This window comes from Entelurus aequoreus, linkage group LG21, assembly GCF_033978785.1.
Source record: "Entelurus aequoreus isolate RoL-2023_Sb linkage group LG21, RoL_Eaeq_v1.1, whole genome shotgun sequence".
Classification (NCBI taxonomy): domain Eukaryota; kingdom Metazoa; phylum Chordata; class Actinopteri; order Syngnathiformes; family Syngnathidae; genus Entelurus; species Entelurus aequoreus.
Genome location: NC_084751.1, coordinates 50,572,669 through 50,600,168, shown reverse-complemented (window position 1 = coordinate 50,600,168; position 27,500 = coordinate 50,572,669). Strand labels below are relative to the sequence as shown.

The 27,500-nt window shown below is 37.2% G+C and overlaps 1 protein-coding gene across 1 annotated transcript in view; it reads right to left on the bottom strand.

The window, feature by feature from the left end:
• The window catches only part of LOC133638631 (guanine nucleotide exchange factor VAV2-like), a 190,884-nt gene that overhangs the window by 141,359 nt on the left and 22,025 nt on the right, over positions 1-27,500 (bottom strand). Inside the window, exon 3 of the mRNA XM_062031422.1 lies at positions 18,321-18,389. Within this exon, the coding sequence (XP_061887406.1) occupies positions 18,321-18,389 (69 nt within the window). The remainder of the gene's footprint in view (positions 1-18,320; positions 18,390-27,500) is intronic.

Below are 27,500 nucleotides of genomic sequence, written 5' to 3'. Positions count from 1 at the left end.
AGCGATCCTGCCAAGCATTTATTAGAGTGTCAAAAATTAACATCTAATAAATACTACAGTCACTTTTGTTGCAATTGTTGATCCAAAATCAGAGGCGAATGCCAACTTCAAGCTAACTGCAAGAGTTTGGAGTGGGAGGAGTGATCCCGTGCAGTTTTTAGCACAGCCCAGCGTTTGAGTTTCCAATATTAACATGTTATAAATACAACATTCACTTTTGTTGCAATTGTTGATCCAAAATCAGAGGAGGGATGCCAACTTCAAGCTAACTGCAAGAGTTTGGAGCGGGAGGATCGATCCTGCCCAGCGTTTTTTTCAGTGTCAAAAATGAACATCTAATAAATACAACAGTCACTTTTGTTGCAATTGTTGATGCAAAATCAGAGGAGAATGTCAACTTCAAGCTAACTGCAACAGTTTGGAGCGGGAGAAGCAATCCTGCCAAGCATGTATTAGAGTGTCAAAAATTAACATCTAATAAATACTACAGTCACTTTTGTTGCAATTGTTGATCCAAAATCAGAGGCGAATGCCAACTTCAAGCTAACTGCAAGAGTTTGGAGTGGGAGGAGTGATCCCGTGCAGTTTTTGGCACAGCCCAGTGTTTGAGTTTCAAATATTAACATATTATAAATACAACATTCACTTTTGTTGCAATTGTTGATCCAAAACCAGAGGAGGATGCCAACTTCAAGCTAACTGCAAGAGTTTGGAGCGGGAGGATCGATCCTGCCCAGCGTTTTTTTCAGTGTCGAAAATTAACATCTAATAAATACAACAGTCACTTTTGTTGCAATTGTTGATCCAAAATCAGAGGAGAATGTCAACTTCAAGCTAACTGCAACAGTTTGGAGCGGGAGAAGCGATCCTGCCAAGCATTTATTAGAGTGTCAAAAATTAACATCTAATAAATACTACAGTCACTTTTGTTGCAATTGTTGATCCAAAATCGGAGGCGAATGCCAACTTCAAGCTAACTGCAAGAGTTTGGAGCGGGAGGGTCAATCCTGTGCAGTTTTTGGCACAGCCCAGCGTTTATTTGAGTGTCAAAAATGAACATCGATTAAATACAACAGTCACTTTTGTTGCAATTGTTGATCCAAAATCAGAGGACAATGCCAACTTCAAGCTAACTGCCAGAGTTTAGAGCTGGAGGAGCAATCCTGTGTGGTTTTTGGCACAGCCCAGCGTTTGAGTTTCAAATATTAACATGTTATAAATACAACATTCACTTTTGTTGCAATTGTTGATCCAAAATCAGAGGAGGGATGCCAACTTCAAGCTAACTGCAAGAGTTTGGAACGGGAGGAGCGATCCTGTGCAGCTTTTGGCACAGCCCAGCGTTTATTTGAGTGTCAAAAATTAACATCGATTAATACAACAGTCACTTTTGTTGCAATTGTTGATCCAAAATCAGAGGAGAATGCCAACTTCAAGCTAACTGCAAGAGTTTGGAGCGGGAGGAGCGATCCTACCCAGTGTTTATTAGAGTGTCAAAAATTAACATATAATAAATACAACAGTCACCTTTGTTGAAATTGTTGATCCAAAATCAGAGGAGAATGTCAACTTCAAGCTAACTGCAAGAGTTTGGAGTGGGAGGAGTGATCCTGTGCAGTTTTTGGCACAGCCCAGCTTTTATTTGAGTGTCAAAAATGAACATCTAATACATACAACAATCACTTTTGTTGCAATTGTTGATCCAAAATCAGAGGAGAATGTCAACTTCAAGCTAACTGCAAGAGTTTGGAGCGGGAGGAGCGATCCTACCAAGCATTTATTAGAGTGTCAAAAATGAACATCTAATAAATACAACAGTCACTTTTGTTGCAATTGTCGATCCAAAATCAGAGGAGAATGCCAACTTCAAGCTAACTGCAAGAGTTTGGAGCGGGAGAAGCGATCCTACCAAGCATTTATTAGAGTGTCAAAAATTAACATCTCATAAATACAACAGTCACTTTTGTTGCAATTGTTGATCCAAAATAAGAGGACAATGCCAACTTCAAGTTAACTGCAAGAGTTTGGAGTGGGAGGAGTGATCCTACCCAGTTTTTGGCACAGCCCAGCTTTTATTTGAGTGTCAAAAGTTAACATCTAATACATACAATAATCACTTTTGTTGCAATTGTTGATCCAAAATCAGAGGAGAATGCCAACTTCAAGCTAACTGCAAGAGTTTGGAGCGGGAGGAGCGATCCTACCCAGTGTTTATTAGAGTGTCAAAAAATAACATCTAATAAATACAACAGTCACCTTTGTTGCAATTGTTGATCCAAAATCAGAGAAGAATGTCAACTTCAAGCTAACTGCAAGAGTTTGGAGCGGGAGAAGCGATCCTGCCAAGCATTTATTAGAGTGTCAAAAATTAACATCTAATAAATACTACAGTCACTTTTGTTGCAATTGTTGATCCAAAATCAGAGGCGAATGCCAACTTCAAGCTAACTGCGAGAGTTTGGAGTGGGAGGAGTGATCCCGTGCAGTTTTTGGCACAGCCCAGCGTTTGAGTTTCAAATATTAACATATTATAAATACAACATTCACTTTTGTTGCAATTGTTGATCCAAAATCAGAGTAGAATGTCAACTTCAAGCTAACTGCAACAGTTTGGAGCGGGAGAAGCGATCCTGCCAAGCATTTATTAGAGTGTCAAAAATTAACATCTAATAAATACTACAGTCACTTTTGTTGCAATTGTTGATCCAAAATCAGAGGAGAATGCCAACTTCAAGCTAACTGCAAGAGTTTGGAGCGGGAGAAGCGATCCTGCCAAGCTTTTATTAGAGTGTCAAAAATTTACATCTAATAAATACTACAGTCACTTTTGTTGCAATTGTTGATCCAAAATCAGAGGAGAATGCCAACTTCAAGCTAACTGCAAGAGTTTGGAGCGGGAGGAGCAATCCTACCCAGTGTTTATTAGAGTGTCAAAAAATAACATCTAATAAATACAACAGTCACCTTTGTTGCAATTGTTGATCCAAAATCAGAGGAGAATGCCAACTTCAAACTAACTGCAAGAGTTTGGATCGGGAGAAGCGATCCTGCCAAGCATTTATTAGAGTGTCAAAAATTAACATCTAATAAATACTACAGTCACTTTTGTTGCAATTGTCGATCCAAAATCAGAGGAGAATGCCAACTTCAAGCTAACTGCAAGAGTTTGGAGTGGGAGGAGTGATCCCGTGCAGTTTTTGGCACAGCCCAGCGTTTGAGTGTCAAATATTAACATATTATAAATACAACAGTCACTTGTGTTGCAATTGTCGATCCAAAATCAGAGGAGAATGCCAACTTCAAGCTAACTGCAAGAGTTTGGAGCGGGAGGATCGATCCTGCCCAGCGTTTATTTCAGTGTCAAAAATGAACATCTAATAAATACAACAGTCACTTTTGTTGCAATTGTTGATCCAAAATCAGAGGAGCCAACTTTAAGTAGGGGGGAGACCACACACAATCCTGTGTAATGTACAGTTTATTAGAGTGTGAAAAATAGACATTTTATAGGCATCTCACTTACTCACATTTATTGGCTACTGATGGGATCTACCAGTTCAATATAATTAAATGTTGCATTAAAAGCCCCTGAATTATTCTCTAGAAACTCAAAAAAGACATGTATTGGTAATCGGACATTTAGAGAATTAATCCTGCATTACATGCATGCACTTTGCTAAAAGGTTAATGTAGAATGAGCTCCGGGCTGATTTCTGTTTACCAAATAATGTATTATGACGTAAGCCAAGCATTTAAAACGGTGCAGCAACTAACACCTGCAGTGGGCTCCATCTGTGTTCATGCTATTGGCTTTTCATGTCGATCTGAAGCAAAACAAAGTACAGCGGGGGTGACACACAGGGCTTGTGACACCGGCTGCTTGAAAATGGAAATCTATGTGTGCCTCTTTATTTATTTATTTTGCTTAAACACAAGCAAAAGTCCCTTAGCGCTGCTGTGCCCGATCCACCCGCATTTTACGCGTTGTCAATCCAAGGATGGAGCCATTCCAAAGTGACTGTGAGTTCAGCAAAGTGGAGACTTGGCGTCTCAAAGACGCACCACATTAACCCAGGAGACTTCAATTAGAGGTCGCCTTCCTATTGACTCTGACGCACTAATGCACACAGTATTGAATATAATAACAATATATATACTGTACAGGTGAGCTGATGCCTCAACCCTCACTTGACATGAGTCCTTCTGACGTAGTATAACTTTTCTCAACCAGCTATTGCAAGGAATTTAGGGATTTCACCATCTACGGTCCGTAATATCATCAAAAGTTTCGGAGAATCTGGAGAAATCACTGCACGTGAGCGATGATATTACGGACCTTTCGATCCCTCAGGCGGTGCCGCATCAAAAAGCCACATCGGTGTGTAAAGGATATCACCGCATGGGCTCAGGAACACTTCAGAAAACCACTGTCAGCAACTACGGTTGGTCGATACATCTGTAAGTGCATGTTAAAACTCTACTACGCCGTTTATCAACAACACCCAGAAACGCCGTTGGCTTCCCAGGGCCCGAGCTCATCTAAGATGGACTGATGCAAAGTGGAAAAGTGTTCTGTGGGCTGACGGGTCCACATTTCAAATTGTTTTTTCGAAACTGTGGACGTCGAAAGAGGAAAAGAACCATTGATTGTTATAGGCGCAAAGTTGAAAAGCCAGCATGTGTGATGGTATGGGGGTGTATTAGTGCCCAAGACATGGGTAACTCACACATCTGTGAAGGCACCATTCATGCTGAAAGGTACATACAGGTTTTGGAGCAACGTTATCATGGACGCCCCTGCTTATTTCAGCAAGACAATGCCAAGCCAAGTGTTGTAACAGCTGGGATTCATTTTAAAAGAGTGCGGGTACTAGACTGGCCTGCCTGTAGTCCAGAACTGTCTCCAATTGGAAATGTGTGGTGCATTATGAAGCCTAAAATACCACAACGTAGACTGTTGAACAACTTAAGCCGGGGGTCAGCAACCCGCGGCTCTAGAGCCGCATGCGGCTCTTTAGCGCCGCCCTAGTGGCTCTCTGGAGATTTTTCAAAAATGTATGAAGAATGGAAAAAGATGAGGGGGAAAAAAATCTATTTTTTTGTTTTAGTATGGTTTCTGTAGGAGGACAAACATGACACAAACCTCCCTAATTGTTACAAATCACACTGTTTATATCAAACATGCTTCACTGATTCAAGTATTTGGCGAGCGCCGTTTTGTCCTACTAATTTTGGCGGTCCTTGAACTCACCGTACAGTTTGTTGACATGTATAACTTTCTCCGACTTTCTAGGACGTGTTTTATTCATCATTTCATTTATCACTGATTCAAGTATTTGGCGAGCGCCGTTTTGTCCTACTAATTTTGGCGGTCCTTGAACTCACCGTACAGTTTGTTTACATGCATAACTTTCTCCGACTTTCTAGGACGTGCTTTATGCCACTTCTTTTTCTGTCTCATTTTGTCCAGCACACTTTTAACGTTTTACATGAGTGCACAAAGGTGAGTTTTGTTGATGTTATTGACTTGTGTGGAGTGCTAATCAGACATATTTGGTCACTGCATGACTGCAAGCTAATCGATGCTAACATGCTATTTAGGCTAGCGATATGTACATATTGCATCATTATGCCTCATTCGTAGGGTTTTTTAAGGTCATTTAGTTTCCTTTAAGTCCTCTTAATTAAATGTATATCTCATGATACATGTAATATGGCTTTTAATTTTTTGCGGCTCCGGACAGATTTGTTTTTGTATTTTTGGTCCAATATGGCTCTTTCAACATTTTGGGTTGCCGACCCCAAGCTGTACATCAAGCAAGAATGGGAAAGAATTCCACCTGAAAAGCTTCAAAAATGTGTCTCCTCAGTTCCCAAACGTTTTTTAAGTGTTGTTAAAAGGAAAGGCCATGTAACACAGTGGTAAACATGCCTCTGTGCCAACTTTTTTTGCAATGTGTTGCTGCCATTAAATTGTAAGTTAATGATTATTTGCAGGAAAAAAATGAAGTTTCTCAGTTGGAACGTTAAATATCTTGTCTTTGCATCCATCCATCCATCCATTTTCTACCGGGAGGGGGGGGGGGGCTGGAGCCTATCTCAGCTACAATCGGGCAGAAGGCGGGGTACACCCTGGACAAGTCGCCACCTCATCGCAGCTTGTCTTTGCAGTCTAATCAATTGAACATAAGTTGAAAAGGATTTGCAAATCATCGTATTCGGTTTTTTTTCACTGGTTTTGGGTTTTGTACATTCATTGATGGATCGGGCAATAAAATCCTAAGCAACCTTGGGAGGAATATTTGTTTGGCAAAGCTAAATGGTTAATTAATCAAATCAAGTTACATTGCTTGAATCAATCCTTATTACATCTTAATCTTTTTTCTTTCCATTTTTTTTTTTTTACGGTCGACGATGCCGCTTTGTTGTGTTTCCATGGCGACATCCCGTGCAAGCTGTTGTTTTAACGACGCCATATGTCCTGATTTTGCATGTTTATTCCCTTTTAGGAGGCCCTCGAGGAGCATTATGTCAGTAAAAAATAGATGGCCGTTCATGTAAGAAAAGTGTCATTATCCTCTGTGTCACTTTTACGGTTCAGTCGTGCACTTATTTCCCAATCCCGCACGCATCAATATTTCAGGATAAGTCAAATGTCTTCAGAGCGGGGTTATTACGAGCACGGCCAAGCGTGTCGGACTGTGTTCGGTGCAGGACGGGCCGATGAATCGATGACGCACGTGGTCGTTGATGACACAAAATGCACGCATGGTCTTTTTAAAAACGTCAAGAGCAGTTGTGTCGCACAGCGGCGTGATTCAGTCGATACCACACACACACACACACACCCTCTCTGCATGGTGCCACTGATTACACTGCATCTATGTTGTATGTCGGGATGGATGCTGAATACGGTACTTTTATATGAACCAACCAAATTACTAGAGATAAATGCTTTAAAATGTAATATCGGAAATTATCGGTTTATGATTTTTTAAAACGCCGCTGTACGGAGTGGTACGCGGACGTAGGGAGAAGCACAGAGCAGTTGCGTCTCCCGGTCATACTTGCCAACCCTCCCGATTTTCCCGGGAGACTCCCGAATTTCAGTGCCCCTCCCGAAAATCTCCCGGGGCAACCAATCTCCCGATTTCCACCCAGACAACAATATTGGGGGCGTGCCTTAAAGGCACTGCCTTTGCGTGCCAACCCAATCACATAATATCTACGTCTTATCACACACACAAGTGAATGCAAGGCATACTTGATCAACAGCCATACAGGTCACACTGAGGGTGGCCGTACAAACAACTTTAACACTGTTACAAATATGCAGCCACACTGTGAACCCACACCAAACAAGAAAGACAAACACATTTCGGGGGAACATCCGCACCGTAACACAACATAAACACAAAAAAACAAATACCCAGAACCCCTTGCAGCACTAACTCTTCCGGGACGCTACAATATACACCCCCCCAACCCCGCCCATCTCAACCTCCTCATGCTCTCTCAGGGAGAGCATGTCCCAAATTCAAAGCTGCTGTTTTGAGGCATGTTAAAAAAAAAATAATGCACTTTGTGACTTCAATAATAAATATGGCAGTGCCATGTTGGCATTTTTTTCCATAACTTGAAAAAAATTATTTATTATTATTATTTAAATAATAAAAATTATTTTGGAAAACCTTGTTACATTGTTTAATGCATCCAGCGGGGCATCACAACAAAATTAGGCATAATAATGTGTTAATTCCACCACTGTATATATCGGTATCGGTTGATATCGGAATCTGTAATTTAGAGTTGGACAATATCGGAATATCGGATATCGGCAAAAAACCCATTATCGGACATCTCTACAAATTACATTAGTACTGCCAATTCACATAAAATCAAATGGGACCGTAATTTGATACCTTTGTGGTATGCATACTTGCCAACCTTGAGACCTCCGTAATTCGGGAAATGGGGGCAGCATATCCCTTCCCCTTCGAGCTTTTCTGGATGGAATGAAATTCTTTTTTCCAATCATTTTGGAACTTGCAAGCGTATTTCTTCTTCTTACTCGTCGTCGCCATGTCTCTTCTTCGTTCTTCTGCTTCGTCTTCTTCTTGTTGTGTGTGCAGTTGTGCACTGAGCTCCAAAAGCCGTACATGTTATTGTAGCGTCCCCAAAAGAGTTAGTGCTGCAAGGGGTTCTGGGTATTTGTTCTGTTGTGTTTATGTTGTGTTAAGGTGCGGATGTTCTCCCGAAATGTGTTTGTCATTCTTGTTTGGTGTGGGTTCACAGTGTGGCGCATATTTGTAACAGTGTTAAAGTTGTTAATACGGCTACCCTCAATGTGACCTGTATGGCTGTTGACCAAGTATGTCTTGCATTCACTTGTGTGTGTGTTAAAGCCGTAGATATTATGTGATTGGGCCGGCATGCAAAGGCAGTGCCTTTAAGGTTTATTGGCGCTCTGTACTTCTCCCTACGTCCGTGTACACAGCGGCGTATTAAAAAGTCATACATTTTACTTTTCGAAACCGATACCGATAATTTCCGTTATTACATTTTAAAGCATTTATCGGCCGATAATATCGGCAGCCCGATATTATCGGACATCTCTAATAATAATAATAGATTTTATTTGTAAAAGCACTTTATATTGAGCAAACAACCTCAAAGTGCTACAGTGTATTAAAACAAATAAAAACTAGAACAGCCTAATAGCTAGAACTAGCATGCATATATCTAAAAAAAAATGTTTTTTTAAAAAGAAGGGTTTTTAATTAGTTTACTTATCGATGATTTGTGTTTGATTTTGTATTGTGTAGTCATATTTATATGGTAATTATTATTCTGTGAATGTAAATTGTTGTGCTTGTTTTCTTATTGATGCTTTTTTTTGTTTCTGTATTGTGGAGTTATAATGATATGCTTTTACTTGTAATTGTATTGAGTCTGTAGACCCCAGGAAGACTAGTGGGTTGTTGTGGCAACCAGTTAATGGGGATCCTTAATAAAAATCAAATCAAATCAAGCCTTTTTTAAAAGCATCCACAGTCTGTGGTGCCCTCAGGTGGTCAGGGAGAGCGTTCCACAGACTGTTTGCTTATTGATGATTTTTGTTTGGTTTTGTATTGTGTAGTTTTATTTATATGGGAATTATTATTCTGTGACTGTAAATTGTTTGCTTTGTTTTCTTATTGATGCTTTTATTTGTTTATGTATTGTGGAGTTATAATGATATGCTTTTACTTGTAATCGTATTGTAGTTTGTGGACCCCAGGAAGACTAGTGGGTTGTTGTGGCAACCAGCTAATGGGGATCCTTAATAAAAAATCAAATCAAGACAAATAAAGCCTTTTTTAAAAGCATCCACAGTCTGTGGTGCCCTCAGGTGGTCAGGGAGAGCGTTCCACAGACTGTTTGCTTATTAATGATTTTTGTTTGGTTTTGTATTGTGTAGTTATATCTATATGGTAATTATTATTCCGTGACTGTAAATTGTTTGCTTTGTTTTCTTATTGATACTTTTATTTGTTTCCGTATTGTGTAGTTATAATGATATGCTTTTACTTGTAATTGTATTGAGTCTGTAGACCCCAGGAAGACTAGTGGGTTGTTGTGGCAACCAGTTAATTGGGATCCTTAATAAAAATCAAATCAAATCAAGCCTTTTTTAAAAGCATCCACAGTCTGTGGTGCCCTCAGGTGGTCAGGGAGAGCGTTCCACAGACTGTTTGCTTATTGATGATTTTTGTTTGGTTTTGTATTGTGTAGTTATATCTATATGGTAATTATTATTCCGTGACTGTAAATTGTTTGCTTGTTTTCTTATTGATGCTTTTATTTGTTTCCGTATTGCGTAGTTATAATGATATGCTTTTACTCGTAATTGTATTGAGTTTGCGGACCCCCAGAAGACTAGTGGGTTGTTGTGGCAACCAGCTAATGGGGATCCTTAATAAAAAATCAATTTAAATCAAATAAAGCCTTTTTTTTAAAAGCATCTACAGTCTGTGGTGCCCTCATGTGGTCAGGGAGAGCGTTCCACAGACTGTTTGCTTATTAATGATTTTTGTTTGGTTTTGTATTGTGTAGTTATATTTATATGGAAATTATTATTCTGTGACTGTAAATTGTTTGCTTTGTTTTCTTATTGATGCTTTTATTTGTTTCCGTATTGTGTAGTTATAATGATATGCTTTTACTCGTAATTGTATTGAGTTTGCGGACCCCAGGAAGACTAGTGGGTTGTTGTGGCAACCAGCTAATTGGGATCCTTAATAAAAATCAAATCAAATCAAGCCTTTTTTAAAAGCATCCACAGTCTGTGGTGCCCTCAGGTGATCAGGGAGAGCGTTCCACAGACTGTTTGCTTATTAATGATTTTTGTTTGGTTTTGTATTGTGTAGTTATATTCATATGGAAATTATTATTCTGTGACTGTAAATTGTTTGCTTTGTTTTCTTATTGATGCTTTTATTTGTTTCTGTATTGTGTAGTTATAATGATATGCTTTTACTTGTAATTGTATTGTAGTTTGTGGACCCCAGGAAGACTAGTGGGGATCCTTAATAAAAATCAAATCAAATCAAATCAAATCAAATCAAGCCTTTTTTTAAAGCATCCACAGTCTGTGGTGCCCTCAGGTGGTCAGGGAGAGCGTTCCACAGCTACAATTTTTAGGACACCAAAATTTCCCTGCAGCATCTATTTCCTTCCTTTCAGGATGTTTATGCAGTGTATCTTATTTACATCCCAGATATTAGAGTTTGTGGACCCCCGGAAGACTAGTGGGCTGTTGTGGCAACCAACTAATGGGGATCCTTAATAAAAAAATCAAATCAAATCAAATCAAGCCTTTTTTAAAAAGCATCCACAGTCTGTGGTGCCCTCAGGTGGTCAGGGAGAGCGTTCCACAGACTGTTTGCTTATTGATGATTTTTGTTTGGTTTTGTATTGTGTAGTTATATCTATATGGTAATTATTATTCCGTGACTGTAAATTGTTTGCTTGTTTTCTTATTGATGCTTTTATTTGTTTCCGTATTGTGTAGTTATAATTATATGCTTTTACTTGTAATTGTATTGAGTCTGTAGACCCCAGGAAGACTAGTGGGTTGTTGTGGCAACAAGTTAATGGGGATCCTTAATAAAAAATCAATTTAAATCAAATAAAGCCTTTTTTTAAAAGCATCTACAGTCTGTGGTGCCCTCATGTGGTCAGGGAGAGTGTTCCACAGACTGTTTGCTTATTAATGATTTTTGTTTGGTTTTGTATTGTGTAGTTTTATTTATATGGGAATTATTATTCTGTGACTGTAAATTGTTTGCTTTGTTTTCTTAGCGATGCTTGTATTTGTTTATGTATTGTGGAGTTATAATGATATGCTTTTACTTGTAATTGTATTGAGTCTGTGGACCCCAGGAAGACTAGTGGGTTGTTGTGGCAACCAGCTAATGGGGATCCTTAATAAAAAAATCAAATCAAATCAAATTAAGCCTTTTTTAAAAAGCATCCACAGTCTGTGGTGCCCTCAGGTGGTCAGGGAGAGTGTTCCACAGACTGTTTGCTTATTAATGATTTTTGTTTGGTTTTGTATTGTGTAGTTATACTGTATCTATATGGTAATTATTATTCATTGACTGTAAATTGTTTGCTTTGTTTTCTTATTGATGCTTTTATTTGTTTCTGTATTGTGTAGTTATAATGATATGCTTTTACTTGTAATTGTATTGAGTCTGTGGACCCCAGGAAGAGTAGTGGGTTGTTGTGGCAACCAGCTAATGGGGATCCTTAATAAAAAAATCAAATCAAATCAAATTAAGCCTTTTTTAAAAAGCATCCACAGTCTGTGGTGCCCTCAGGTGGTCAGGGAGAGTGTTCCACAGACTGTTTGCTTATTAATGATTTTTGTTTGGTTTTGTATTGTGTAGTTATACTGTATCTATATGGTAATTATTATTCATTGACTGTAAATTGTTTGCTTTGTTTTCTTATTGATGCTTTTATTTGTTTCTGTATTGTGGAGTTATAATGATATGCTTTTACTTGTAATTGTATTGAGTTTGTGGACCCCCGGAAGACTAATGGGTTGTTGTGGCAACCAGCTAATGGGGTTCTTTAATAAAAATCAAATCAAATCAAGCCTTTTTTAAAAGCATCCACAGTCTGTGGTGCCCGCAGGTGGTCAGGGAGAGCGTTCCACAGACTGTTTGCTTATTAATGATTTTTGTTTGGTTTTGTATTGTGTAGTTATATTTATATGGAAATTATTATTCTGTGACTGTAAATTGTTTGCTTTGTTTTCTTATTGATGCTTTTATTTGTTTCCGTATTGTGTAGTTATAATGATATGCTTTTACTCGTAATTGTATTGAGTTTGCGGACCCCAGGAAGACTAGTGGGTTGTTTTGGCAACCAGCTAATGGGGATCCTTAATAAAAATCAAATCAAATAAAGCCTTTTTTAAAAGCATCCACAGTCTGTGGTGCCCTCAGGTGGTCAGGGAGAGTGTTTCACAGACTGTTTGCTTATTAATGATTTTTGTTTGGTTTTGTATTGTGTAGTTATATTTATATGGGAATTATTATTCTGTGACTGTAAATTGTTTGCTTTGTTTTCTTATTGATGCTTTTATTTGTTTCTGTATTGTGTAGTTATAATGATATGCTTTTACTTGTAATTGTATTGAGTCTGTGGACCCCAGGAAGACTAGTGGGTTGTTGTGGCAACCAGCTAATGGGGATCCTTAATAAAAATCAAATCAAATCAAGCCTTTTTTAAAAGCATCCACAGTCTGTGGTGCCCTCAGGAGGTCAGGGAGAGCGTTCCACAGACTGTTTGCTTATTGATGATTTTTGTTTGGTTTTGTATTGTGTAGTTATATTTATATGGTAATTATTATTCCGTGACTGTAAATTGTTTGCTTTGTTTTCTTATTGATACTTTTATTTGTTTCCGTATTGTGTAGTTATAATTATATGCTTTTACTTGTAATTGTATTGAGTTTGTGGACCCCAGGAAGACTAGTGGGTTGTTGTGGCAACCAGCTAATGGGGATCCTTAATAAAAAAATCAATTTAAATCAAATAAAGCCATTTTTAAAAAGCATCCACAGTCTGTGGTGCCCTCAGGTGGTCAGGGAGGAATTTTTTCAGCTCCAATTTTTAGGACACCAAAATTTCCCTGCAGCATCTATTTCCTTCCTTTCATGTTTATGCAGTGTATCTTATTTACATCCCAGATATTGTTCCCATTTCTCTTCACTTGCCACTCCCTATGTAGATGCGAGTGAGGTAGCCTGCACTTTAATCCTGCATTAGCCTGCTCGGCTGGCACTTCTCATCCCTCCTCCAGAGCTCGCACACCATCCCGTCCACAGCGAGAGTGTTACAATCACACATCCAGTGGGTGCACGGGTACCGCCCGCATGCTTCCATTTCCGTCTCCTTCCTGTATCTCCATATGACAAACGGCACCTACCTCACAGCGGGTTAACTAATTATTCTCCATTAATCCGAAATGTCGCTGCGGGAAACACGGGCGACTCGGGGGGGGGGGGGGGGGGGGGACCATACGACTCACTTTCACACCTGACACAAGCCCACACATCCGTGTAAAATGAAGGTGCCAGGCCCGGAAACCCGGGAATATCGCCGGTGTCACCATGGAAACGGGCAGCGTGACAGAGAGCTCCTTGCTTAGTTTATTAGGGTTTAAAGAAAACTGGCAGATTGAATGAAAACCTTACAAAAACGTGTTGTATCGTCAGTCCATCTGTATTTATTCCAATAGTAGGGACCAGGAGTCACACCAATATAGCTTGCATATGCACAAAACAAGGATAAAACATGCATTCATTGGTATTTGATGAATAAAAACACAACCATTCATTACGGAAAAAGGCGGTTCATTGATTTTGTACGGATACTTTTTTTATAGACGAGACCCTCGGTGAAGAATTTTAATGAACTACTGTGGAAAATGTAATTGTTCCTATAATCGCTCATTCGTTAACTCCAAAACGTTAATTTCTTATCACAGATATGACAATTAAGAATTATTTAAAAACTGAGCCGTGTGAGGCGCGTTAAAGGCCTACTGGAAGCCACTACTACCGACCACGCAGTCTGATAGTTTATATATCAATGATGAAATCTTAACGTTGCAACACATGCCAATACGGCCGGGTTAGATTACTAAAGTGCAATTTTAAATTTCCCGCGAAATATCCTGCTGAATACGTCTCGGCATGATGACGCCTGCGCGTGACGTCACGGATTGTAGCGGACATTTTGGGACAGCACGGTGGCCAGCTATTAAGTCGTCTGTTTTCATCGCAAAATTCCACAGTATCTGTGTTGGTGAATCTTTTGCAATGTGTTTAATGAACAATGGAGACAGCAAAGAAGAAAGCTGTAGGTGGGAAGCGGTGTATTAGCGGCCGGCTGCAGCAACACAAACACGTAGCCAGGGTTTCATTGTTTACATTCCCGAAAGATGACAGTCAAGCTTTACCATTAGCCGGTGGAGAACTCAATCAATCAATCAATCAATCAATGTTTATTTATATAGCCCTAAATCACAAGTGTCTCAAAGGGCTGCACAAGCCACAACGACAGAGACTCTTACCAGGAGGACTTTGAGTTGGATACGCAGACGCGCTACCGTGAGTACGCAGCTTTGGCTTCCAAACATTTGATCACTTGCCCGTACGTGCGTGCCGCTATGTGCCTGTCACGTACGTAACTTTGGGGAAATATTTGTGCCGTATGAACTTTGGGGAGGGGAACGGTACTTTGGGCTGTGGGATTGAGTGTGTTGTGCAGGTGTTTGAGTTGTATTGGTGGGTTATATGCGGGATTAATTTGTGGCATATTAAATATAAGCCTGGTTGTGTTGTGGCTAATAGAGTATATATATGTCTTGTGTTTATTTATTGTTTTAGTCATTCCCAGCTGAATATCAGGTCTCACCCTCCTCTCACAGCATCTTCCCTATCTGAATTGCTTCCACTGCCCTCGAGTCCTTCACTCTCACTTTCCTCATCCACGAATCTTTCATCCTCGCTCAAATTAATGGGGAAATCGTCGCTTTCTCGGTCCGAATCGCTCTCGCTGCTGGTGGCCATGATTGTAAACAATGTGCAGATGTGAGGAGCTCCACAACCTGTGACGTCACGCTACTTCCGGTACAGGCAAGGCTTTTTTATCAGCGACCAAAAGTTGCGAACTTTATCGTCGATGTTCTCTACTAAATCCTTTCAGCAAAAATATGGCAATATCGCGAAATGATCAAGTATGACACATAGAATGGATCTGCTATCCCCGTTTAAATAAGAAAATCGCATTTCAGTAGGCCTTTAAACCCTCAAAAATTCATTATTAATTCTAAGACAGTTTTTATATCCTAACTTTGGCAGTGTTTGACTTATTCTAACACGTGTCAGGCAGTTAGAGAATGTAAAAAATGCACTGTGAATGTATCGGTTTCAACTTCAGAGTAGAATGGCATCTGAGACAGTTTTTCTGAGGTACCGTATTTTTGGGACTACCGTATTTTTCGGACTATAAGTTGCAGTTTTTTTCATAGTTTGGCCGGGGGTGCGACTTATACTCAGGAGCGACTTATGTGTGAAATGATTAACACATTAGCGTAAAATATCAAATAATATTATTTATCTCATTCACGTAAGAGACTAGACGTATAAGATTTCATGGGATTTAGCGATTAGGAGTGACAGATTGTCTGGTAAACGTATAGCATGTTCTATATGTTATAGTTATTTGAATGACTCTTACCATAATATGTTACGTTAACATACCAGGCACGTTCTCAGTTGGTTATTTATGCCTCATATAACGTACACTTATTCAGCCTGTTGTTCACTATTCTTTATTTATTTTAAATTGCCTTTCAAATGTCTATTCTTGATGTTGGCTTTTATCAAATACATTTCCCCAAAAAATGCGACTTATACTCCAGTGTGACTTATATACGTGTTTTTTTTCCTTCTTTACTATGCATTTTCGGCCGGTGCGACTTATACTCCGGAGCGACTTATACTCCGAAAAGTACGGTATAAGGCGCACTTAAAATCCTTTCATTTCCTCAAAAATCGACAGTGCGCCTTATGTACGGAATAATTCTGGTTGTGCTTACCAACCTCGAAACAATTTCATTTGGTACATGGTGTAATGATAAGTGTGGCCAGTAGATGGCAGTCACACATAAGAGATACGTGTAGACTGCAATATGACTCAAATAAACAACACCAACATTTTATATGTTCCATAGAAAATATAGAACATTACACACGGTGGTCAAAAATCTATCAAAATGTTTTAGTAGGACTTTGGTAAGCTATGAAGCCGCACCGCTTGATGGATTGTACTGTGCTTCAACATAGGAGTATTATTATGGTGTGTGTATAAGGTAAGACATATTATCTGGCATTTTGTTTTGCAATATTATGCAAAACCAACTTTTCTTACGTTCTGGTAACTGCTGATCTGTATTTGGGATCTGCATGAGTTCTAAAAATGTGCGCATGTCCGCCACCGTAGTCCGTGCCAACACCGTATTTGATAAGCTTCTTCTTTTTCTCTATCTTCTTGTTATGGGACATTCATCCTCTGCTGTTGCCATTTCTAATATAAAGTAGCGTACAGTTCTAACTTATATCTCGCTATGGAAGCGCTAAAAACTACCGGTGTAGTGAGTTTACATTATTCACCCAAGGAACTTTAGTTATTAGAGAGTTCCGGTCGGACGGTTTTTCACGGGACTCAAGCGTTTTTATACTTGCATAGTATGTATATATTATTAATGTTGTAAATACAAATCTTTATATATCTAGAAAAGGTGGTCCTAAAGAGGTAGACATTTTTGTCTGGTCTCAAGTAGGTAAGAAATACAAGAATGTGTACGTGTGTGTGTGTGTGTGTGTGTGTGTGTGTGTGTGTGTGTGTGTGTGTGTGTGTGTGTGTGTGTGTGTGTGTGTGTGTGTGTGTGTGTGTGTGTGTGTGTGTGTGTGTGTGTGTTTGTTTGTATTTCTACCCTTCTTGAGACATCAACAAGGAAAAGTAGCTTCCATATAAGGAGGTGTGAACAAGTGATGACATGAATCATGGTCCCAATACGGAAAATCATTGAATCTAATAGAGAATGTCTCATTAATTCATCAAAATGAGGGTGGTCCCAAAAAGGACGGATTTTTCAAATTGACTTGTGTGTCGGTTTTAAAAGTGCTCCCCCTCTGGCCAACATATGAAATAACAAGTGTGTGTAAGAAATTGAAATACACCTCCATAGGCCAAAATTAATTTAAAAAAATAAATAAATATGTATATAGAGACATACTGTAATAACATCCATCCATCCATTTTCTACTATGAAGTAAGTAATGAAGATTAAAAACCAATTACCAAGAAAAAATTAAATAAATGAACTAAAAGCAGTCTTTTTCTCACAATGTGTCAACTTTTTTCTTATAAAATTGGGAACAATTTATCATATTCTTTCTGTTTCTGTAATATTGCAATATTTCCTCAAAAAATTATTAGTTCTTGATGTAAAATTATTACTTTTTAATGCAAAAAGGTGACATGTGTTGTATACAATTCTGACTTTTATCACCATATTGCCAATTGTTTTGTTGTTCTTGTAAAATAGTGACATTTTTTGAGTAAAATTATGACATTTGTCATAATTTTGCCAAGTGAAATTCAGATTATTATTGTAATATTGCCAACATTTTTAAGTGTTCTTATAAAATTGTGAATTTTGTCGAGTAAACCTACGACTCTTTCCATACAATTGCCAACATTTTGGGCTTTTCTTGTAAAATTGCGACTGTTGTTGAGTAAAATTCCAACTTTTATCGTAATATTGCACAAACGTTCAGTTTTTCTTGAAACATTTTGACTGGCGTTGAGTAAAATCATGACTTTTATTATAATACTGCCAAAATTCCTTGTTTTTCTTGTGAAATTGTGACCTTTTTCTTGGGAAATTCCAACTCATTTTTCACAACAAGCTTTTTTTATATTTACATAGTATGTATATATTATTAATGTTGTAAATACAAATCTTTTATATATCTAGAAAGGGTGGTCCTAAAGAGGTAGGCATTTTTCGGAGGTCTCAAAAGGTAAGAAATACAAGAATGTGTGTGTGTGTGTGTGTGTGTGTGTGTGTGTGTGTGTGTGTGTGTGTGTGTGTGTGTGTGTGTGTGTGTGTGTGTGTGTGTGTGTGTGTGTGTGTGTGTGTGTGTGTGTGTGTGTGTGTGTGTGTGTGTGTGTCATGGCATGCCAACTTACTCTGCCAGCTCTTCGAGGCTCCGGTAGACATCGTCCTCGTTCAAGGCTGTGTCCTCCGTAGGGAAAGGCCTGCGAGACAAGAATCAACATTCAAAGTGACAAAGAGACAAAACACTTTGTGAAAGCACAGCGTGCCGTCTTAAGTAAAAAATAAATAAATAAATAAATAAATAAAAACACTTTGCAAACTGTGTGTTCTTTCTGTCAGATTGTCACTCCCAGCTGCATCACGCCTACAGATTTGAATGAAATATGAAATAAGTTTATTTCGGTCATATAATCAACCATCAATCATTTTTTTGTGTGGTCAGTTTAACAGCACAGATTATGCATATTTAACAATCATACACATTTACACTCAAGAAGAAAAGAAAAGAAAAAGAATGACCGAAAAAGGAATAGGCTGAAGCCAAAGCTTATATTTGCCTATCCCAGGGGTCGGCAACCCAAAATGTTGAAAGAGCCATATTGGACCACAAATACAAAAAAGTACCGGATTTTTCGTAGTATAAGTCGCTCCGGAGTATAAGTCGCACCGGCCGAAAATGCATAATAAAGAAGGAAAAAAACATACACTACCGTTCAAAAGTTTGGGGTCACCCAAACAATTTTGTGGAATATCCTTCATTTCTAAGAACAAGAATAGACTGTCGAGTTTCAGATGAAAGTTCTCTTTTTCTGGCCATTTTGAGCGTTTAATTGACCCCACAAATGTGATGCTCCAGAAACTCAATCTGCTCAAAGGAAGGTCAGTTTTGTTGCTTCTGTAACGAGCTAAACTGTTTTCAGATGTGTGAACATGATTGCAGAAGGGTTTTCTAATCATCAATTAGCCTTCTGAGCCAATGAGCAAACACATTGTACCATTAGAACACTGGAGTGATAGTTGCTGGAAATGGGCCTCTATACACCTATGTAGATATTGCACCAAAAACCAGACATTTGCAGCTAGAATAGTCATTTACCACATTAGCAATGTATAGAGTGTATTTCTTTAAAGTTAAGACTAGTTTAAAGTTATCTTCATTGAAAAGTACAGTGCTTTTCCTTCAAAAATAAGGACATTTCAATGTGACCCCAAACTTTTGAACGGTAGTGTATATAAGTCGCAGTGGAGTATAAGTCGCATTTTTGGGGAAATGTATTTGATAAAAGCCAACACCAAGAATAGACATTTGAAAGGCAATTTAAAATAAATAAAGATAGTGAACAACAGGCTGAATAAGTGTAAAAAATGTTGGAATGTAATATTTATTCTACACATTTTTACAACATTAGAAACCATTAATAAAATTCTCTCAGAGGGTGAGATAACTCCTGGAAATGACTGGCTTAAAATGGCCAAAGGTATAGATGCGTGTGTCCAAGTTAAAGGATACGACAGGCTGTCTTCTTCTAATGGATTTATTACAATCTTTGCAAACTGGGTAACGTTTGCTGTGGTCTGGAACAACATGGCGCACTGACAACTACCAGCAATGCAGCCAATATTACATACAGATAATGTGTCATGAGACATGGAAAAATAAACTTAATACACAGAGGACATAAATAAAGGAAATGAAATGAGCTCAAATGTACCTACAAACGAGGCATAATGATGCAATATGTATATACAGCTAGCCTAAATAGCATGTTAGCTATTAGCTTGCAGTCACGCAGTGACCAAATATGCCCGATTAGCACTCCAACAAGTCAATAACAGCAACAAAACTCACCTTTGTGCATTCACGCACAGTATAAAACGTTTGGTGGACAAAATGAGACAAAGAAGGAGTGGCATAAAACATGTCTTTCTGTGGCAGCATCAGAGGAAGTTGTACATGTAAACAAATCTGTTGAGTAACAGTCCACACAACGGTGAGTTCAAGGGCCGCTGAAATTAGTCGGACAAAATGGTGCACATATTGTCATCAGTGAAGCATAAACACAAACGTAGTAAACAGTGGGCTTTCTAGCAATTAGGAAAGTTTGTGTCATGTTTGTCCTCCTACGGAAACCATAATACAACAAAAAACATAATGTTCACTCCTGTTTTTTTCCATTTCCATACATTTTTTTAAAAAGCTCCATGGAGCCACCAGGGCGTCGCTAAAGAGCCGCATGTGGCTCTAGAGCCGCGGGTTGCTGACCCCCGGCCTATCCTATACCTTCACTGAAAATAAGATTACCTGGAACATCAACGTTAAAAAAAATCAATGGGATGAAAGTAATTGTTACTATATTTTATAATGTTCTTTTATTTCACCTTTCAAGGCTTTCTTAAACCTAACAAATAACTACACGTCTTCAACTCATCACTGAGCTTGTTCCGCCGTTTAACTCCTAAAACATAAAACATTCATATTTTATATTCGTTCTCACTTTACCTATTTCAAAAATCAATACTGTTACAATAATTGTTTGTAAGTTATCACAAAAATCTTTGTGTTGAAATGTGTTCCAGGCAAGAAGACAAAAGCTGTCTTTGAAACCTACCAAGAAGAAGGCTCGTAAAACTCCACTGTGTAAGGGGGAAAGCCACATGAAGGGTTTTCGGTTTTCTCTCATGTATGGTAATCAATAGAAAGATATTGTTTTAACCCAAGGACTTCAAAGCGGAGAGATAGCAGGATCTGCCCAATTTCCATACGACCTCTTTTTGAAGTATTTTACCAACTCTTTTTTAACTATTTTATGGAACTCTTTTTGAACTCTTTTACGACATCTTCTTTTGAACTCTTCTGTAACCAAAGGCAACGCTGTTTACGACCCACTTCCCTCTGGAAGTGGAAGCGGTGGTCAGGCGGGAGGAGAAAGTCAAATAAAGATGGAGGAGTGCAATCTTGTGGCAGAGCGTGCTGGAGATTGTACGAGAGTACAGTGTCCCGGCGTTTCTCCTCAATTGAGTCCAAATTGAATTTTGTCTCTGTTTAATTCTTTGCCTCTTGTCTTGTTTAATAGATGTCATCAGTGTTTGAACCTGACAAATACCCCCCGTAAATGATAGTTTTCTCCCCTTATTTTGAATGATTTATGAGAGAAACCACATCGGTCATAAACAACACTGTCAAAACATGTCAGATGGCAGCTCATGACGGATAAGAAAGCATCTTCCCGTCGCTAACTTTCTCCGAAACCCGGGAGAGGAAACGTCCTTTTTCCCCAGATTGATAGTTACCTGTCGTGTGTGTTGGACGTTTCAAGGACTCTTATAAAGCATGAAAGAATAACAGCAAACTGTGATCATTTGTCATGAACTACCATCGCAACAAGTGGAAAAAAGTCAACAATACAGATACTTAACGCTTGATTCATCCCGATCCTCTTTAAAATTTTACATCCTTGTTGGCCAGGTCGTAATAACATTACCACACGGCGGTGAGGCGCATAAAAACTAACAACTTACTGATTAGCTCATGAAAGAGGGTGAATTTATCCCTAATCCTAAAGATGTCTGCTCTTACTAAACATCCTAAAGCGCCTGATTGGTTTTTCCTGATTGCAGTTCGGTCGTTCCACCTACAGAAGGGCTGATTGCAACAAATTAGAACCTATTACTTCGATGCCACGTCTATTAAAATCACAAAGGTGATGATTATCGGTAATGTCAACCACTTTACTGAAAGTGAAAGTCAGCACTAATATTTTGAATTACACGCATCTTTTCGTTGGTTCACTACCAGATGAACCAAATGTTAAACATCTCCACCGTTCAAACTTTAAAAATGTGTTTACTTTTCTGCAACAGTATCTTATTTACTTATTTGTAAGTTTATAATAGCACAGCAATTACTTATCTGATCCAATCCAAACAACCTTCCCTAATAATGACGCAAAAAAATAAAAAATGCAACTAACACAAAAAGTCATCAAACATGATCATTTATAACACAACCTGGTCGCTGAACGTTGTTGATATTGTAAAAAATGTCAACGTATCATACATTAAAAAAAATTACACCCATTTAAATCCATTACAAAGCACGAGGGAAAAAATGCGAAATTCTCTCCACACTTTTCCATGTTTGGCACATTTTAGATGCTTGATTATATTCCATAGTATATATATATATATATATATATATATATATATATATATATATATATATATATATATATATATATATATATATATATATATATATATATATATTAGTGCTGCAACTAACGATTGATTTGATAATCTATTAATCTGTCGATTATTACTTCGATTAATCGATTAATAATCGGATAAAAGAGACAAACTATATTTCTATCCTTTCCAGTATATTATTGAAAAAAAACCAGCATACTGGCACCATACTTATTTTGAATATTGTTTCTCAGCTATTTGTACATGTTGCAGTTTATAAATAAAGGTTTACAAAAAAATAAATAAAAATAAAAAATAAATATTAAAAAAAATTGCCTCTGCGCATGCGCATAGCATAGATCCAACGAATCGATGACTAAATTAATCGCCAACTATTTTTGTAATCGATTTTAATCAATTTAATCGATTAGTTGTTGCAGCCCTAATATATATATATATATATATATATATGTATGTATATATATATATATATATATATATATATATATATATATATATATATATATATATATATATATATATATATATATATATATATATATATATACATATATATATATATATATATATATATATATATATATATATATATATATATATATATATATATATATATATATATATATATATATATATATACATACAGTATATATATATATACACATATTAGGGTTGTACTAGTATAGTTCCGCAATACTAATGAATCATATTCGGTACTATACCGCCTCTAAAAAGTACCGTTCCACCACCGCCACGCCCCTCCGTCGTTGTCACGTCGTGACATTGCTGCAGATGAGCGTGTTCGGCAGCGCACAATCACAGAGTACTGACAAGCAGACACAGTGTGTAGACAGAAAAGGGAGAACGGACGCATTTTTGCTTAAAAACTAAAGACACTGAAACGCCCTCAGGAAGAGGCGCTTTAAGACACTAGCGGCTAAAGTCCATTCGCAGTCTGCAGTGTTTTAGTAAATTCTAAATCACTAATCCTCGACTCCATGGCGACAAATAAAGTGAGTTTCTTACAAGTATCATTATCACTGTAGGACGAGGAATAGCTAAACATGCTTCACTACACAACATAGGAGGATACATTAGCTCACAGGCGTCACAATGTAAACAAAGGCCATGGGTGGATCTACACCTGATATCCACTGTAATGATACCAACTACAGGAGCGTATCTAGTTGATACTACTATGATATCTTTTGGCATCACAACATCTTCCTTCGTTTTTTTAAAATTCATATTATGTTTATAAACTCAGTAAATACGTCCCTGGACACATGAGGACTTTGAATATGACCAATGTATGATCCTGTAACTACTTGGTATCGGATTGATACCTACATTTGTGGTATCATCCAAAACTAATGTAAAGCATCCAAAAAATAGAAGAATAAGTGATTATTACATTTTAACAAAAGTGTAGATAGAACGTGTTAAAAGAGAAAATAAGCAAATATTAACAGTAAATGAACAAGAACATTAATAATCCATTTTCAACCACTTGTCCTTTATAATTTAGACAAAATAATAGGTGTATAAATGACACATTATGTTACTGCATACATCAGCAGACTAATTAGGAGTCTTTGTTTGTTTACTTACTACTAAAAGACAAGTTGTCTAGTATGTTCACTATTTTATTTAAGGACAAAAATGCAAAAATAAACATATGTTTAATGTACTCTAATATTTTTTGTCAAAATAAAGCCAATAATGCAATTTTTTGTGGTCGTCTTTATTTAGAAAAGTATCGAAAAGATGGAAAAGTATCGAAATACATTTTGGTACCAGTACCGGACAACTCTAATATATATATATAAATATATATATATATATATATATATATATATATATATATATATATATATATATATATATATATATATATATATATATATATATATATATATATATATATATATATATATATATATATATATATATATATATATATATATATATATATATATATATATATATATATATTAGGGCTGCATATATATACATATATATATATATATATATATATATATACATATATATATATATATATATATATATATATATATATATATATATATATATATATATATATATATATATATATATATATATATATATATATATATATATATATATATATATATATATATATATATATATATATATATATATATTAGGGCTGCAACAACTAATCGATTAAAATCGATTATAAAAATAGTTGGCAATTAATTTAGTCATCGATTTGTTGGATCTATGCTATGCGCATGCGCAAAGGCAATTTTTTTAATTATTTTTTTTATTTTTATTTGTTTTTATAAAGCTTTATTTATAAACTGCAACATGTACAAACAGCTGAGAAACAATAATCAAAATAAGTATGGTGCCAGAATGCTAGGATTTTTTCAATATAATACTGGAAAGGATAGAAATGTAGTTTGTCTCTTTTATCCGATTATTAATCGATTAATCGAAGTAATAATCGACAGATTAATCGATTATCAAATTAACCATTAGTTGCAGCCCTAATATATATATATATATATATATATATATATATATATATATATATATATATATATATATATATATATATATATATATATATATATATATATATATATATATATATATATATATATGTGTCCGGCCAAATTTGTTTTAGCCCATTGCGTCCCAAGTCTATACCCCCAAGACACCCCTGGTCTATACACTACTGCCAAATACCATCTTGGAATTGCGGCTGCATGCAAAGTCTAAGATGCGTCGGATCAATATTGGCAAACACTCAAGCTTCCAATATCGGTATCAGCAATTAAAAATGTGTACCAGGACAATATAAATGATGATTTGTTTACATCGTTGTAAGATGGTAAACTTTGTGTATGTTGATCAGGTAATTCCCGGTAATCAAACTGAAATAATTAGTGGCTATTCTTTATTTTATTGTGTGTTTTATTCACTATAATCTGACTTGGGGCACCACATCAATTATTTATTGGCAGAGATCAGTCTATCCAACATCTCATAAAAGTAGTACATCAGCGTTTAGCTATGGAGGCTTGTAAGAGTAATTATAGGCCTGTGTTTGATAAGATCAATATTTACTGACAATGTCATCAAAATGTTTGCTAAAAGGAGTCTTCAGTTGAGCAGAGTGGAAACAATCATGCTAATGAGGCGAGAAGGTCAAAGGTCTCTCACACACACACACGCCGCAATGCAAACATGACGCACGGTTTGCGGCTTTTTCCGAACAATAACACATTTGGCACAGTTTTCCTTGCTAATAGGGTGTTGTTGGTAAAATACAACACAAAAACTTCATGTGATTTATGCAACTCTCATCACTACTGTTATGAGCAGAGCGCAGCTTCCGGACGCTTCCTCCAGAGCGCCATAACACACCCACATTTGAAGACCCCCCACCAATGAAATGCACACTATATTATAAGTTATTAATGGAGTCCCGCCGGGCAAAATTTAATTACATAGTAGTTTGTGAGGCCGTGCCCTCGTATCTATCACCTCGGTGTTGTTTTGCGGAGCCAAGCACTCTCTAATGCTGCCGTTTTCATTTCTCTTAAATGGGGCAACAAGGTGCAATTGGACTATGTTTATAATTTCATCAGACCGCCTCTAACAGCCGGTCTCTTGGCTATTCGCTGCCATTATTGGCTTTGCGGGCTGCTTCCTGTTTTCCAAGTGTTCGGGCTATGTAAACCCCTTCACAAAATGCCTTTTGAGAAAAGTCAATTGTGTTTTTTGGGGGCCTAAAATTAATGCTATGCACACTACTTTTCAGTTCAAGTTGATTTTGACACACGTTTCAGTATTATAGAAAAAAGTACCGTCATTTCCGGACTATAAGCCGCTACTTTTTCCCCTCGTTCTGGTCCCTGCGGCTTATACAAGGGTGCGGCTTATATACGGCCTGTTCGTCTCCGACACCGACGAAGAGGATTTCGGTGGTTTTAGTACGCAGGAGGAAGACGATGACACAATGTTTAAAGACTGACTTTTCATATACCGGTAGGCTGGTTATTTTGATAACGTACAGGCGAGCACTTTGTATTACATTGCACCGTTGTATTATTTGTAGGGATGTCCGATAATGGCTTTTTGCCGATATCCGATATTCCGATATTGTCCAACTCTTTAATTACCGATACCGATATCAACCGATACCGATATCAACCGATATATGCAGTCGTGGAATTAACACATTATTATGCCTAATTTGGACAACCATGTATGGTGAAGATAAGGTACTTTTTTAAAAAAATAATAAAATAAGATAACTAAATTAAAAACATTTTCTTGAATAAAAAAGAAAGTAAAACAATATAAAAACAGCTACATAGAAACTAGTAATTAATGAAAATGAGTAAAATTAACTGTTAAAGGTTAGTACTATTAGTGGACCAGCAGCACGCACAATCATGTGTGCTTACGGACTGTATCCCTTGCAGACTGTATTGATATATATTGATATATAATGTAGGAACCAGAATATTGATAACAGAAAGAAATGGGGGGAGGGAGGTTTTTTGGGTTGGTGCACTAATTGTAAGTGTATCTTGTGTTTTTTATGTTGATTTAATTTAAAAAAAAAAAAAAAAAAAACCCGATACAGATAATAAAAAAAACGATACTGATAATTTCCGATATTACATTTTAACGCATTTATCGGCCGATAATATCGGCAGGCCGATATTATCGGCAGGCCAATATTATCGGACATCCCTAATTATTTGTACTCTGCACGAATGCTGTTCGCCATGTCAAAGATGTGAAAGTTTGATTGAATGATTGAAAGATTTATTGTTAATAAATGGGACGCTTTGCGTTCCCAAACAGTCATCTCTGTCCCGACAATCCCCTCCGTGGTAGCAGGAACCCCTATATACTACGGTAATTACACATCAAAACCCTGCGGCTTATAGTCGGGTGCGGCTTATATATGGAGCAATCTGTATTTTCCCCTAAATTTAGCTGGTGCGGCTTATAGTCAGGTGCGGCTTATAGTCCGGAAATTACGGTAAATATGAGTGTTTTACTCCCATAAAATCCATTGTGCTTGATGGTTCTGTAAC